The sequence below is a fragment of the Lepisosteus oculatus genome, chromosome 4 (assembly GCF_040954835.1).
Source record: "Lepisosteus oculatus isolate fLepOcu1 chromosome 4, fLepOcu1.hap2, whole genome shotgun sequence".
NCBI classification, from domain to species: domain Eukaryota; kingdom Metazoa; phylum Chordata; class Actinopteri; order Semionotiformes; family Lepisosteidae; genus Lepisosteus; species Lepisosteus oculatus.
The window spans coordinates 60976757-60993843 of record NC_090699.1 but is presented as its reverse complement, the minus strand read 5'-3'; the positions used below and the strand labels follow the sequence as shown (position 1 = coordinate 60993843).

Genomic DNA, 17087 nt, shown 5'->3' with positions numbered 1-17087 from the left:
ATTAGAATGTTTCAGTAAGACACACGATCCAGTCTATACTGTAGCTCATTCTGCTATATGATGTTTTTTTTTGTTCCTTTTACATTGGGGGTATGAACAAATCTGGAGGGCACTGTGAGTTTTTTCACAACAAAATAAGCCTCTGTTGGATGACCCATGGCATTTTTTTTTTGTTGTGGCTCAGGGCTCAATTCAAAGGTTTCCAAGGTTACTAGAACTATCTCCATGTTTCAGTTGGTTACAGTTATTTATCATCATTCTGTGTGTCGCTGTCTGGTTCATTTGTTAATGAATATTCTTACTGCTAACTGGTAATCCAGTTAAGACTATTCTCCAGAATTCATTCATGTTTTATACTGAACAGCTTGAAACAGCTTTTCTATGTGGAAGACACAGAAAAGCTTACAAAGAAGTTTGTAATTTAATAATTAAGTAAATACTTCTTCGTGAGCCAAAAAATATAACATCTACTGACATTTAAGGAAACCAAATAAAGCCTCACTTTGAACATAAAAAATAGTTTATACTGTGTTTGGTGGTCAAAACAATAATTTCCAGAGATGGAAATAATAATCATTACAATTCCATTTGTTTCAGAAATAGGTGTTCAGCAGTTTTGATGTTTAGTTTACAGTGATATACAAATCCCTTTAAAATACAAATGCCAGCACATCTTCATTAGATCCTAATTTAGGAGAGCTTGTTCATTATAGGTTGGTTTATCTTTATTAACCAGTATTATTTGAAATAGCATAGTTGTGAATGTTATATACTGCTTCTCTGATCTGTTGAAAAGAATATTGATGGGACGTCTCATCCACAACTGGTGAAAATCACCTGTAAACTGTTTTTAGAAACTAATGAGGCAAAACATTCAGCGACTGTGATGTTAAGTGAAAAGCAGCTGTTTTATTAGGAGCAGTTTTATTATTTTAATGAGATGATTTTTTTAATGAGTGGCACCCTGTTTTGGATAAGGCGTTTGGAAAATGGGTGAATGGAGAAGACAGGGCAAAGGTGCTTTTGAAGGGACATCGCATGAGAAAATATAAATGCTGAAAATGTGGCACACTAATTATTTAAATTAAGGATATTGTCGTATTTGTTAAATGTGTTAATGAATATGTATTGAAAGAAACAACACAGAAGGATATTAGCAGCATTGCCACCTTGTAGCCCTGATTTCAGAAGCTAATCAAGGCTGGGTTAAGTCATTACTAGGATGGGAGACACCTCCAAAGAAAACTAGGTTGTTGCTGTAATTGGGGTTGATGGAACAGTATTCCCAATTTATGACAGTGTCTTAAGACTGTGCCTTCCTTTCAGTAAATATTTAACCAAGGTTCTGACTTTAAGTCTTTAATGATCCCTCAATGATCAATAAACTGCACATAAGAGTTGGCAAAATACACAAATGTGTTGTGTCCTGGCTAAATATGACTTTGTTTGCTCAGTCTTTCCTATCTAAATTTCCCATCTAGGATCTAGGAATTGCTGTTGGTATCGTTGTTGTCCTCATTACCTATGTGGATGCACACGTACCTGTACTGACACAAACAGTACAATACGCAAACACTGGACTCATCTGGAATTCGACAAAGGCAAAAAATGCTGGGTCAGCAAATTGTCGCTTTGCACAGTCTTTTCTAATTAGCCATTTGGCTGGAGGGTAGCGAAAGGGTTAATACTGTAATTAATCTTCTTGCGAATGTCTGGTTTGGCTGAGACAGAGATAAATGTCTAATTTACCAAGACGACTCGTTATTGTCAGTAATAAAAAGCTTGCCAGGATATTCATTTTGCATGCTCTTCTTTCTGCTTCTCAGCCACCTCATCTTTTTTCCTTTCCTAGCGTGTTCTACAGCGTTGTGTTAACTGGCCTCCTCTTCTGCTCAGTTCAGACACCATATATAACCCCAGTATGCAGCGAAACAGTATTATCACATTGATGTCAGTGCTGGTAAGATAAGAGGGATAAGTTGATTAACTTCCATTTATTAAATAAAGTATGTGTGTAGAAGGAGTACAAATAAATCTAAAACTCACAAGTGAAATAAATTAAATATAGTACATTATATAATATATAATATTATAACAACGCTTTTCCGTAAATATATACTGTATATGAATAAATAGTTGAGGAAAGATATTTTTATAATATTGCACGGAGTTTATTATTTAAAAAAGCGCTTTATCAAGTGTTATTTCAACAGAGAATTGATTCTGGTGTTTATTCAATTAGAATTCTAACGTGCAAACAAAATAAGCAAATTTGTCCAGGATTCTTAATCTTTTGTGACAAATCAAACTCTTCTGTCATTAAATATCATTAAAAACCATATTTTTCCATTAACTTAAATGCTACAAAATTAGGCTCCTCAGTCACAAAGTCAGCCATACTGCAAATGAAAGTGTCACAATCTATACTAATAATTCAGTGGGTACACACATCATGGTATTAAGGTCTTAAAGTTTAAGTTAAGTGAAACAATGATCAGATTGGTCTGTTGTTTGAGGAGTTATAGTTACTACTCCCTGTCAGACAGCACTCAAACTCCTTAAACTATGAAGCATACTAGCACTTAATGTTGCACTTATTGTTTGTTGTTGTGTTATGCTGCTGCTAAATGCGCCCATTGGATATTGACCAGATGCAATTTAGACAAAAGTTTCTTGAGATAAAAGCATCCTCAACATAAGTAAATGTAAAATGTTAATGTGCGATAACCAAATACTGAATTAAACTCATGTGATATCACACAAACACTTGGTGCTTGACGTATTAAAATTTCAAAAAAAGATCACTTTATTGGCCATATACAGTTTCTTGTATGAGGAGTTTGTCTTTTCACATACCCCAGCTTGCTCTCCATGAGACTCCATGCTCAGGGGCCCAATGGAGTAGGATTCCTCAGCCGGCCGCGGGATTCGAACTGATAACCTTCTAGTCACAAGCGCAGATCCTTAGCTCCAGAGCCACCGCACTACCTTTTGAAATTAAAATTTCAAAATGCATTGAGATTATGTAAAAATTAAAAAAAAGAATGAATTAAATTAAATGGGTTTAAAAAGTGGACAGCACTGTGCTGCAGTGGTGTGTGGTCCCCATGTTCATGTGAATTTCTTACAGGTGCTCCGGGTTTTCTCCCACAGTCCAAAGACGCGCTGTTAGGTTAATTGGCTTCTGGGAAAAGTGTCCCTGGTGTGAGTGTGTGCTTCTTTGTGTCTTTGAATGCCCTAGCATCCTGTCCTGGGTGTAGCCTGTCTTTCAACCGTTGCTTGCTGGGATTGCTCTGGTGAATTTAACGATGGGAAGAACAGCAAAAGATGCAGCCATGTCCTGTTTGAGTAATGAAGATCACGTGGTCCCTCTCACTTTGATTGAAGGCAACCTATGAGCAAAGGGAAATCACTCAGAGAATGAAATGTTCTGCTTTAATAATCAGTAGATTAGTTCTGAGAAACCAGAAAGCGAACGTTTTGGAAAACAGGCCACATCCTGGTAGGCAATTTTCAGACCTCCGTGGTTACAGCACTAAGAAATTCCAGGAGCAAATAACCCACAAATCAGCAGAATGGCTGTAACTCGCTATCTGCATGAAAATAATATGCATACTTGGAAGCTGTCTAGGGGTAAGGTTGACAGCTAACAAGAGACCTTGCTGTCTTCTGTGAGCCAGAGAACATCTGAGGTGCTGGAAGAGAGTGGTGGATTGTTTTATTCACAGATGAACACAGTTTTGCTCTTGAAAGACCTTATAGAAGATACATTTTTTGGTTGTGATGAGTCTGTTGTTGGCCATTACACTGTTCAAGCCAACCGTTAGGGTGGTGGAAGTGGGATTGTGTAGAGAGGAATCTCCTTTATCACAATAATATTTTGGTGCAGATTGAAGGCAAAGTTCTACTCAGCAGTATAGTACTTTTATGTACTAGTTTATCAATTTGGAGTCAAAGATTTAACCATTTCCTGAAAGCCAGACCAAAATTTCTATTTTCCTGAAGGACAATGCAAGTCTACATAGTACTGCTGCGATTACAGTGACACAACTTCAAGAAAGCAGTGCTGAGTTCTTGCCATGATTTTTTCCTGACCTGTGCAATATAAAATCTGTTGGACTAACCTGCAAGTGCCAACAGAAGGCAAACGTTCTGCAGTCTGTCCAGAAGCTGATCCTGTCTGTGCTTTAGTGTGTTAAGTCCTAACTTAGTCATGTTTTCTTCTCGGCTTTTTATACAGAGGGCATATCATGATTTTTTTTACCTGTATTTGTGGTCACATTTTCTATGCTTTTGTTTGATATGTGTATTCACAATCTTTGATTAAACCCATTAAGCCTGAGTGTTGAGTTATCTTTGTGCATCAGTATAGATAATACGTAACCAAGCAACAGGTTTAAGTAATTACAGTGACATTATTTATAGAATTTAATGTGATACTGCCTGTTTTCTTCAGCCAGTTGTATTGAACAGATTTCCCCTAATAATTCAGCACATTGAACCCCACTCCAACGTTATCATCAAGAGCCAGCTTTTAATTACCTGGCTCTTGCAATGTTGGTAGCATATTGCTTTTTTGTACAGTGTCTTCTTTGAGCTGTGCTCATTTCTATTGCATCTTGTATGGCATTCTGCTTTGTGTGTATCGTTTCCTGACAAGATTCATTACAGAGACCACCATTCATGCATAATGACATCTTGTATAAATATGTTTCAATGCTTAGTTAGCACGTTTTCTAGATATTTGCAATTATAGTGTAAAACAGTTACTGTAGGTTCATGTCCTGTCTTTAGCTTAGCTTCATTCAATCCAGTTTTCTTTGTCACAGTGACACTGAAAAATGAAGCATATCAAAGAATAACAACAAGAGGTTGTCTCCGCTTTAAGGACAGATACAGAAAGTATACATTTACTGCTTTTTGTAAGTATTCTGCTAGAAATATTCTCTATAGGTAATCTACAATGCTCTACTACAGCGCAACGGTCTCTTAGTTACTGTACACTAGGTGACAGCATTACCCCGTTCAGTGCATTGGCCAGGCTTGGCAGCCTTGTGTATAACAGAACTGTTTTGCAGAAGTTCCCTTGGGTTTGTAGCTTGCATAGATCTGCCCAACACAGCTATTTCCATATGATTCAGTACACTTATGCTTATGCTGCTGTTACTAAAGTAGCCTCCCTTTTAGGAAACTGTTGCAGAAGGTACATCTTTTCCTAGAGCTCTATTGAAGGATAAATGTTAAGGTAACACTGCAATGCCTGGTAATATACTCTTCTTCTTTTGCATCAGTCCCCTCTCCAAGCGTTCAAGCAGCACTGATATGAATTTGAGATGGCAACTCTGCACATAGAACTCAGTACAGTCTGGAATGGATATGTAGGAACTCATGGTTCTCCGCACCCCACATTATCCCAATAGGAAAACCTTTCATTATTTTTGAAAAATAATCTGCACATTCCGTTTATTTATGCATTTGTTCAAGGGACAGAAAATATTTCTCGCAAGTTACAGTACATAAATAATAGCACTGAATGGCGAAATAAAAGCTCTGCTTTGGGATGGGATGGGCAATTGCACATACTTTGCAATAGAATTCCCAACTATCAAATTCCCTATGAAATTGAATTGACTCATTGTAAGGTGTTCTTTGTCATTTCTTCCTCTTTGCACGTCAGTAAAGCTAAAAGGTTTCTTTTATTGTAACAAATATAGACCTATCAGTATTAACAGTTAAATTAAAATCAAATGGCGAAATAGTTCCATAGAATTGTTTCTTCTTGAAGAAGGAAAAATATTTAAATGACAAATAATGCAAAATGTCTAATGCTTCCTGCACAGCAGTATATGTCAAAGTTAATGTGAGGGCCATATTTCACAAATATCCTGTAATAAGTGTCCTGCTTAATCACACCCACAGCTCTGATCATTTTTGCACAGTTTTTAATCTGTAAACATCTGTGAGAAATCCAACCAGGATGTCAATCATTGCTGTGTGTGATAATGATCATCCAGCTCACTGGGGAATATATTGTGCCTGTAGTCAGGTAAATAAAGACTTGACTCCAGGCTATGTTTAGAATGCCCAAAATGATAATTGGGGTAATTGTCATTTTGCATTTGCTGAGAGGGCTATATATAAGCTGTCTAAAGTGCTGGTATACAATATAGTGTCACAGCACTTTTACAATTACATTTTAATTAAAACATTAGTGTTGAATCTCCAGGAATTATATAAAGATGGTTTAAAAAAACATCAGTTAAAAAGCATTTCTGAGTTTAATATTTCTCAGACTTAAGAAGCAGATTGCCAACTGTTTAGCATTCTGCTCCTTAGATGTGAAATTTTTCTTTCTGTCATTCACTACATACAGTAGTAAATACCCGTCTTTAGTTTCTGATATTTTCAGCAATATTGAAAAGAAAAATAGGACCAGAAAAATATGTTGTATCTCTCTTGATAAGTGTGTTATTTTAAGGCTAGGTGTATTTTAATAATAATAAACTTTATTTTATGTAGCACCAAAGCAAAGCACTTTACAGAACGACAACAACAATAAAAAAAAATAGAAAAGGTGTGCACAATGAGAATACTCAATGAGAGGAGACGGTAGATGGTGGTACCGAATACGGTAGGAGCAAAAGGGTAAATAACAGATCCAATTAACCAAGAACCAAGTAAAGGCACCTCTGAAGAGGAAGGTTCTTATTCTAGATTTGAAGGTGTTTAGAGAAGGTGACTCTCTGATATCCTTGGGGGACAGAGTTCCAGAGCTTTGGGGCATAACATGAGAAGGCCTTGTCACCCATAGAGTGTTGGTGTGCTTGAGGGACAGATAGGAGAGCAGATTTAGAACAGCGAAGGTTGCGAGGTGGGGTGTAGGATGATACTCGCTCAGACAGGTACTGAGGTACCGAGCCATGTAGAGCCTTATAGGTGAGCATAAGGATTTGGAAGTCAATATGAAACCTGACAGGAAGCCAGTACAAGGACTCCAGGATAGGAGTGATCACTTGCACTAGACCTGGCTGCACACATTTTAGGCAAAGATTGACATACTGTACAGTATATGCCATGTGCTGTATGTAAATACATCAATGTGTGCATTGCTAACACTGGTTTAAAAATATTGCCGTGGTGCTTGCTTTTTACATTTTTATTATTAATATAGCAGTAATAGTACTGATAGTTGACATTTTTATAAATCCAAGGTAATGTACAGGATGTGCAATCAAAGAAACAAAATGTAGTTTGTGTATCTTATCACACAGCAAACAGATGGCAGCATGCAAGTTGTATTTTATCTAATAATGGTATTAGAAATATAATAGCACTTGCTGTTAGGTGGGTTTATTGTTTGAACACAAATTGCCCATTATCTGAGGGGTGATGTTTACTGTTCTCAGTAATTCCAGTTTGATGGAGATTGCCTAAGTTTACGGTTATCAGTAATTCTAGTTTGATGGAGATTGCCTAAGTGTTTTGCCAATCTTTCACAGTCTTAAATCTTTGTAGTCTGATTTTGTCAGTATCTCAGTTTCTCCACCTAATTAAGATCTGGAAAACAATAAAGTTGCTTAGTTTTCTTCATAAATCACTTGCTATTAAACATTTAGGGTTTTTCTTTTCTTATTTGGATAATCACAGGATTAGAGGACTTGGGCTATTAATGTTTATCCTCCAACTTTGTGTTAAATATCAAGGAAGAGATACTTCCTAACAAAAAAAATATTTTAGAAAGTTAATGAACGAACACTGGTTAACTTGCTACCTCACAGAAGATGCCACGAACTTTCAACAGAAGGTCCAGTTTTGTTACTGCAATTTCTATGTTAAAATAATGCATAGCACAATAAATTAGGATAAAAATAGAAAAGAAAAACTGTGACAGATTGATAAATAGAGATCAAGAAACATGGACCCCTCAGAGAGCTTGTAATGTGCATTTCTCCCATGGCAAGGTACAGGAGAGGGAAAGGACTGAGATTTGTGGAGCAATCTGGCAGGTACCCACAACGCCATTGTTTGGTACTAGCTACCACTGTCAATACTATCTTCCTGGTTTTTTACCCGCATTAATGTTGTTAAAGGGTAAACGTTTGTATACTTCCAGTACTGACATTTACATTTTTCTGAACATTATTTACAAAATATAAAATAAGATACCGACAGCATGTAGTACATTTTATTTCCTCTTCTCTCCCTTTACTTCAGGTGGGGCTGTGCCCTACTAACCCCTAATGACTAGAGCTACTGACAGTGTGCCTAAAATATTAATTAATATATTTTTCAAATGGCGTTCCCAGATTTTCTTTTTTTTTTTGCTTGACATTATTTTAGATTTTGTCCTATGAATCTAAACTTTCAGGTTCATTCTTCTGAGGCACTTCTCAATAAAAAAGCAATGCTTTGATACGACATATGTCTGATGAAAGCCTTTGCTTGCTGCTCTCCCATGATTCCTCGTTCCAGTTCACCACTCTCTTCACTGTTTTGCTTGCCCGCTCCTCTAGCCCTCTGCTATCATTCCCTGTCAGCCAGCTAGTCTTGCTTTCCACTCACACTTTGATCTCCTATATCTGCACTTTCTCCTTACTTGCCCAGCTCAGTGAGAGCAGCTACATATAATCATCAGCACTGTACACTCTCACTGCCTCTCCACCTGGACAGCAGACTCTACAGTTACTGCCACTGCTTACAGACTACCGGAAAGCTATGTTGTATCATCACACTGCAGTGTATTACAAGTGTTTTGCAGTATGGTCGTTGTATTTCTGCATCATGAGTTGTATTAAACATCTTGTGCTTTGTCACCTCCATATCTGTTATTTAAAATTATTTTCCTAGTATGTAGAGCATAAAGCGTTGTGTTTTCTTTGTTTGACACTGTTAAATAACCTTTGATAGATAAACTAAAAATCTGTTCCTCTTTGTTGTAGAACGACACCAGCTTTTGAAAACAACGAAAGTTCTCTATCAAAGTTGTCCCTAAGGAGGATATTTAGAAGCTTTCTTGAGAAACCACCTTTTTTTCCTCTTAATTTAAGTGACTGGTTCTGTGCCCTTGCAGGAAGAGGAGGGTGGAGCCTCTGTGCAGTAACCTGCAGTCGGAGATCCTGCGGTGCTATCGAGAGAATAAGGAGCAAACACTGAATTGCTCTGACCTGGCCAAGGAGTACATGCAGTGCATCAATGCTGCAAAAAAGGTGAGGAAAATTCCCCGTAAATCCTGTGCAATCCAGGGTGTTTGCAATGAGAAAATTTCTGAAGGTATGTAGGGCTTTTTCAAAGCTTTGTACAACAGTCCAGTATTGGGTAAGTTTTTTTTTTTCTGACACGGGAAAACTTCTAGTAACACTGAAGAATGACGTTTCAGTAGCAGTGATTTATTGTTTTCTTCTCCAAGTTGTTTATCACTTAGTTTCTACTTTATGGTTTTGCATTACAGGAGACATAAAGAAACCAAGTATAAACCCTGTTTGTAACAGGAGGTCTGTTGTACACTGGTTCTCAACAAGAATTCAGAATTTTTTTTCTTTACACAGTAGTTGATATTCCTTAAAGCTTAATTCATTTTGCTTACATTTTTGTAATGCATTAGGTTAGGGGTACAGTGTTATAGCCAGAGCTTTCATCTTTACCTGTCCAAAGTCATCCTTATGGGCTACACATGTAATACACATGTGTAAAAAGTTATAATCTTTACATGTTTTTACTTTGTGTGTGAAAAATTGTACTGAACAATATTTTTTGTTGTGGCCTACATGGTAACAGTAAAGTTAAGTTTAAATTCATATTATTTATAGGGTTCATCAACCCTAGGGCTATTTGAAGTACATAGTGTAAAGGAGTATACAATTCAAAGATTGCACTCTAGAATTTCTCCTGCCTGGCGCCATGTTAAAAGTGGTAGTTTTGAGGGAGAATTTTGCATCTGTATTTACATCTCTTTTCATTGAACTACTTTAAATGGTTGTTCATTCTTGTATATTAATTGAACTATAATAAAAGCAGGGGACAGAGATCAGAGGCTAGGCTGTATTAACATGTTTTTGGATGACGTTGGTGCTGACATTTCCGTATAAGTTACACAAGAAGTGTGTGAGCATAACTTAATGAGCCAATAACCATCCACCCACTTGTAACTTAAATATCACTTGTAGCTGAAATATATTTGTGGAGTAAGGAGCATTTTGCTCATATGTATGAGAGTATCAAGTCTATTATGCGTCTGTACCTGATGAGACCAAAAGAAGCCCCAAGACTCCCTTAAGATGAAAGATTATTTAAGATGATTTACTCTTAATATTGCACCTTCAGTAAGTATATTCTACTTAAAGGTCAACTTAATTACTTAGGCTGACCTTTCACCAATCATTTGTCTGACTTGTAAGCAGCTTATAAGCAGCTTTTACAGTTGTGAATGTATAAATTTGATCTTGAAGTCCTTTTTCATGCAGATGATTTGGAGCACCTTCATAGGTGTTTAATTTAGTCATAAATTGTTTAATTTGATATTATACTGATATTGATTACTTAATTTAATTTTATACTTAAGGGATATCAAGAATTATTATGTAATACAATGTATTGCATGCAAGTGTTCCGAAATGTGCATTGTCAATCTATCTGCTTCACATTGTGAGGCAAATCTATAATTCAAACAGCAGGACAATTTTAATGAATGGAAGACCAGCGCAGTTCCAGCCCAGTTTAGAACCAGAGACTTGTGAAATATAAGGTCAAATCTTCAGTTTTTAATTCCTTGCTAACTGGCAGTCCATAGACATGGCTGTTTCTTACACATATGGATTTAGAATTGTTTTGCCTATTCTGGTAATGTTCTGAGATCATTGCTTTGCAAGGTGATTCATGAAGTTTGCTCATAAGACTCGGACAAGAAGCAAAGAAGCCAAACCCAAAAGAAACTAAACTTCTAAGAATCATTCGGTAATGTCAGGGCAACTTTAATGATGTTAACATTGATATTTTTTATTAAAAGCTCTCCAATGAAGCACTGTGCATTGCCAGATGTCCTGATTACAGGACAAAGAAAGGCTGTTTCTTTTTTTGTTTTGTTTTACTGTATAAAACTATGAGTTATGTTTAAAAAATTACTTATTAAAATAACTCAGTATCATTTTTGATAGTCATATTCCTCCAAAATATAGCTATCTCTGTATAGGAGTACAAAGGCTTCAATCTAATATTTAGAGATGTCATTCAGTATCTGTGAGCTGGAGTCAGTGCTGTCTTGCCTTGGTAATGAGTAGATATTGCCTGATCTGTGTCTCCGCTCAGTGGGATTCTGAAGTAATTTAAAGAGTGAGACACTCTGACTTTGATTGTGATAGATGTTTTTAGCTTCCACTGTTCAGGCACCGAAAGATGAAATGCAGTGGTTAAGACAGCGTGTCTGATTATCTAGACGCAAGAGTGCAGTAGAACTGGTCAGCAAAGTGCAAGTTTAGAATTCAAAGCTTTTAATGCCCCTTTCACTTTGAAAGCACTCATAGGAAAGGTGCTGTTTCCAGGAGTTGAATAACTGGAAAATATTTGGGGAGAAGATCAGAGAATCCCCTGAAGTCTCTCTGAGATCTAATGTAGAGTTTATTAGAGCCTGGGTTCAGTTCACCTTTTCAGGCATACCCACAAGTAACTGATGCATACAGCTGAAGCAGGTGACAAGCATTCAGTACCAAAAGACATGCAGTCTCATGTACAGTAGGTAACATTGCTTACTCTCAGAAGTCCATTGGAAAGATTACAGTGTAAACATGTCCACAATACATAATAAGACTTATTATAGTTTCCCCCACAAAACACCACAGTAACTGAACAGTTGATTCATCCTTATGTTACAGAACCACTGGAATACATGTCAATCCACTGATTCACAGACTACTCCTCGGCCTGAATCGCAGAGGTCAAATAATATATATAAACTATATATATTATATTTTATATGTTCTGAATCGCTTATCACATTAACATCAAGTAGATCCTATCTTTATACTTTAGTTTTTGAAGAGATTCAATATGTTATCATTGTATATACTGTAAGTCTTTCCTTTTAATTGATTGTTTTTTATTGAAGAAATGCTGCATTTGAGTTTCTTAACACAGATTTCTCAAATAATCCCTGAATTAGAATCTGTTTGGTATGCAGCATGGAGCACAATTTGTTTCAGTCAAATTCTTGTATAAAAACTTTCTTCTTATGATTTTGCACATTGTAAATTCCACTTAACAGTGAAAGCAAAACTGAAAAATCTAAAAAATGAAAACATCCTGCACTTAATTAAAAAGGTTCTGTTCTGATGTTTCCCTCTCTTTAATGGGATGTGTTGTACCTGCTTAATGTCTATTTGATATAGTCAAAAAATAATTTTCTGTTTTAATTAACAGGCTGCTGCACCTGTCTCATCATTACAATTAATTGGGCTCACTGGAGGAATGTTCCTAAACTGTAGGAAACCAGCTCTTACTTGACCATTTTAATAGTCTGCCTTCCAGGACCGAGGCTGCCTGTTGGCCATTCTGTTACCCATTTTATTTAGCTTTTCAAGAAGGTTTAATATTTTGCATATGTGCTGTACATGCGTTAATGCTATTTTCTAAATAAAAACATAGTTGCTTAAAAACAAAGAGTTAACAGCTCTGCCCAGGGCTACTATGGGTACAGTGCCAGAGAGAAATGGAAGGGTTTCAGCAGTGGCGAGGAAATCCTGGTCACGTTGCTAGACTGAGAACAGGCTTTCTGTGGGAAGCAGCTGTGTGTGCACCTGCATTCACTGCAGGTCTGTCTCTCACTCCAGGTGTCCTTGCTCTCAGCAGTAAGATTTGATGATCCCTACTATGTGAAGGGCACCAACAAACAAACAAGACAAGACTGTAGCGGAATAAATTGTGCAGGCTTCTCAACTGATAGAAATCGTTTCTGAATTCTCTCGTAAGCCTGTTTTTGTCTTCTACATTGGTTCTTTAGCAGCTTATATTTAATTACATTTGTTATGTGAGAAATTGACCAAATTAGCTGAACCGCTAGTTTTAGGCCTGCAAAGATCCTTTTGTTCCTGGCTTATGTTTTTTTTTTCTCCTTCGGATCAGCAGAGGCATTTGTGCATGAATAGATGCTTGGGCGCATTGCATCCTGTTGCGTGTTGAATACTGCTCTTCCAATAGGAATGATACAGTACTTCACATTGAAGAGCCCGGTGTATAATAGTATGACAGATGTAGCCCACGATTTTAACTCTGTCTGTGGCAAAGCAGTGAGAGCAGCTCCTGTCGCTTAGCTGTATGCTTAGGAAGCCCGTGGCAGAAGCTTGAGGACATGGCTATTAAATCTGTTTAAGTATTGGTCACTAAGGTGCCACTAACTATTGGTCGCTAGGGTGTCAGTGAGCAATGAAAATGCCCTTGGACAGTATCATATTTCACATATGGTTCTTTATGGCACAGATTCTTGCAGAGAGTTGCAGAATGCAGCAGTTTGCTCAGAGTGCTTCAGGGTCGTAGATGAAATGTTGTAATCTTAGGAAATGTGCATGACAAGTAATGACTCTTCTTTACATTTAAATATAATCGTTCTGGCATATTAAACTTGATATAGGTGCATAACTGATGGAGCCCAGTTTGTATTATTCATTCCTTGCAGACTGCATATTCGCATTGCTCTTTCTACATGCATCATTTTCATTTATATCTATTTATATAAGTGATTTGACTGTTTGGATTTTGTGCAATTGTCAGCATGGATGAAAAAGATGCGCACAACTCCAAATCTGAAAGAGTTAATAGAAGTACAGCGGATGACTAGATGTATTAAGGAGTGCTTCATCACAGAATGGGGAAAAAACTGATGAAGTGCTGTATTTCTTCTCCGTTTTTCTTGCTCTTTTGTAAGATTACAGTATGAGGACAAAATGAATATTTATTCATTGCCAGCACTTTCCACACCTTTGGTTTTCCGTGTTTTGAGTACTTAAGGTTGTCAATATGCTTAATGTAGACAGAAGCAATGACATACCATTCTCTTCCACATAGAGCTGCTGTAGACTGGTACAAACCACATGTTCCTGGTGCTGACTTCTGTGTTCTTTTATTTATGTCTTTGTCAGTTAGTAGTCCCGTTACTGACATACCTTGTTAAATACAGCTTTTGATATTTTTTATTTTATTTTTTAGTTAACGGAAATGTCGGTTCAATTCCTTAGGGTCCAGGTCCGTGCCATATCCCAGGGTATTATCTTTTTTAGCTCATCCTTCAGCTCCCGAAACTGTCCTCCATCTGGTCTGTTTCTGTCATTTCTGATTACATCTCTTCCATCTGCCTTGGAATTTGTATTCTTTCTCCCTTCCCTCCCCTGTTATTAAGGTCCACATTGCTGTCCATCAGGACACAGTTTGTCAAATTACTGAGTGCATTAGCTTCGATCTGCTCCAGTGGCCGCACAATGAAATTTTACCAGTCCCCAGCTAACAAGCCCATCTGAAGATTTTCAGATTTATTAAATTGTAAAAATAGCATTCCTCAGCTTGGAATGATGAGATGAAATTCTACATATATCGATCGCAGTGGTATGATATTTCACAGGTTTATACATGCTATTATGACGAGGTCATTAATGCTCCTCTTGATAAAGACACTACATTTCTGTTCAGTGTTCTACAATGGGAACAGTGTTAACAAACATGCTCCTTGTGTCTGTAAAAAACATGTATGCAAACAGATATACTGTAATCTTCTGATAATATGAAAAGTAGTGTAATATAATTAATGTAACTCCTGTTACATGTGCAGCATTGCTTTACTGTATGTTAATCTTTCAGTGTTTGAAAGAAGCTTATTCTCAAGATGTCTTTTTTCTTTAACAATAGCTGGCTTAAGATGGCTGGAAAAGGAGTTAGAAGCACTCACCTGCACATGCTTCCTCAATTTTAACAATGTCAGTGTTGACAGTTGTAAGACACACATTGAAGGTAATGCCATCCTCTTTGCTCCATGTATGAATTTTGCACTGATGTCTGTTGCAGCCGCTCAGGATATCCATTGACTCACTCTCAGGAAAGCTGTAGGGGAAACTTTAGTGGGTAGCATGGAGGTGAGCATTACTGCCTCACAGTTCCAGGGTCCTGGGTTTGATTCCAACCTGGGTTACTTAATAATAATAATAATTAATAATAATTGCTTACACTTATATAGCGCTTTTCTGGACACTCCACTCAAAGCGCTTTACAGGTAATGGGGACTCCCCTCCACCACCACCAAGTATACTTGCCTGTATACTGGGTGATTCCTCCCATCTCCCAAGGATGTGCAGATTATGTTTGATTGGCTACTCTAAATTGTCCCTTTCTCATACGGGGTGGGGAGATTTAAGGGGATTTCTTTCTCTGGGAGGTGTGTTCCTATTGCATCCAGTACTGGCAATGGAACTATAGTGGAAAAAAACCCAAGTGAGGCTGATTTGGGTGCTATCATTTTGAACTATTTCCTATAACAAGTGTTCTTGTCTAAATGCACTAATGATGTTTAATTGTTAATAATGTTCAAGCACTTCAGTCTGAATGAAAAAAGATCCAGCGAAGGTTCAGAGTCAAGTTGCACAAAAGCAGTTTACGGCTAGTAATATACTAATTACAACATTACCATATGCTGTGTCCTTGATGCAGTCACAGTGTTCTATTGCAAATGACAGAATTATTTTTTGGGGTAAAATTCAGAACGTTATTATGTATTGACAAAACACTGTATTTAAGACAGATGAAATTTGTAGAAGTAGTTATAGTTCTAGTAAGATTGCTCATTTGCTCAGTGTGTCAGACTAGATTCCAGCTTACAGGATTTTTATGCTTAATACTGTATGTTCACACAAGATCTTTGCAAGGAGGGCAAAGTGATTATTTTTAAAAAGCAAGTCATTTCAGGGATCCTAAAGACAATTTGAAGAGAACAAAGGTAGCCTGTCAAAACGATAATGGCAACAAAGTAAAAATAAATAGCTGTGATTCCGTTGGAATTTTATTTCTTGAACTTTAAAAACTCATATACTGTAGACTCGTTCCTCAAAAGGTCTCCAAAAATATTTAGAGAGAAAATTATCTTGTAAATTAATGCTTACCTCAGAATTGTCAAATTCTCTTTGATTTATCTGGGTTTTAGAACCAAATGAGAAGTGATAAACACTTGCAACAGCAAAGAAAGGTTAAACTGTCAGAACGGCAGCTCCACAAAAGGGAACAGCAATTGTTAACAAGGTTCATAACTGGCACCTACGTCTTCTCTTGCCTCTTAATTTATATCACTAACTTATCAGAGCAAAGCCATGAAAGTGGAGTTCAGATGAGAGGAGTATTTGTTACCACAGCAACTTCATTATTTTGTTATATTCAGCTGTCTAAGGCCGTACTTCACTCAGCAAAGATGAGTGCGGCTTTAAAAAAATACTTAATAAATTATATAATGAGCAGCTTCATTTTCCAAACTCCCAATGAGAAACTCTGGGGGTTCTCTGGGAGAACCGCAACTTTAACTTTATCATAATAAACACAAGGGATCTGACATTTCCTGGGATACATGCCTGAAACTATCAAAGCTGCACTCTGCTTGGGTGAGTCTGAATTTCTGTGGTGTCATTGATTAAAGTCTTCCTAGTCGTGGCATTAGGGATTTCCGATTGCTCCATTTCCTGCACATGCAGGTGCTATTAAATGCTTTAATTTGGGCTGCATGCCTGGACTCCTGATACCAGGACTGGAGCTGTCAATGCAATGCCCCCCTGTTCAGGGGGTCACAGATAGACTTTTTTTCCCTGCTTTTACCCTTTTTAAAGCTGCTCATTAAGAAGAAAAAATGACAGCCCTGGGGAGTTAGCAATTTAGCTATTCAGGCAGCTTCTTCGTGTGTAGCAAAGCGCACCTTTACAGTTGCTCGAATTTAAGAAAAAAAAGTGCTTGTTCCCTTGTGTGAGAAGTGTATAACAGTATAACAGTGATTTTTTTTCCGTTGGTTTTCCCATTGCTTTTTGCTAAACCAAACATTCCCACATGAACTGCGGCTACTCTCTAATGGGAAGACTTAC

The 17087-nt window shown here is 37.2% G+C and overlaps 1 protein-coding gene across 3 annotated transcripts in view; it reads left to right on the top strand.

The window, feature by feature from the left end:
• Positions 1-17087, top strand: part of chchd6a (coiled-coil-helix-coiled-coil-helix domain containing 6a) — a 147253-nt gene that overhangs the window by 97741 nt on the left and 32425 nt on the right. For 2 of the 3 annotated variants that reach the window (XM_015348043.2, XM_015348044.2), the window contains one exon: positions 9071-9205. In XM_015348043.2, the coding sequence (XP_015203529.1) occupies positions 9071-9205 (135 nt within the window). Of the gene's footprint in view, positions 1-9070; positions 9207-17087 lie in introns of all 3 variants that reach the window. The other variant, XM_015348045.2, reaches the window with a different exon arrangement.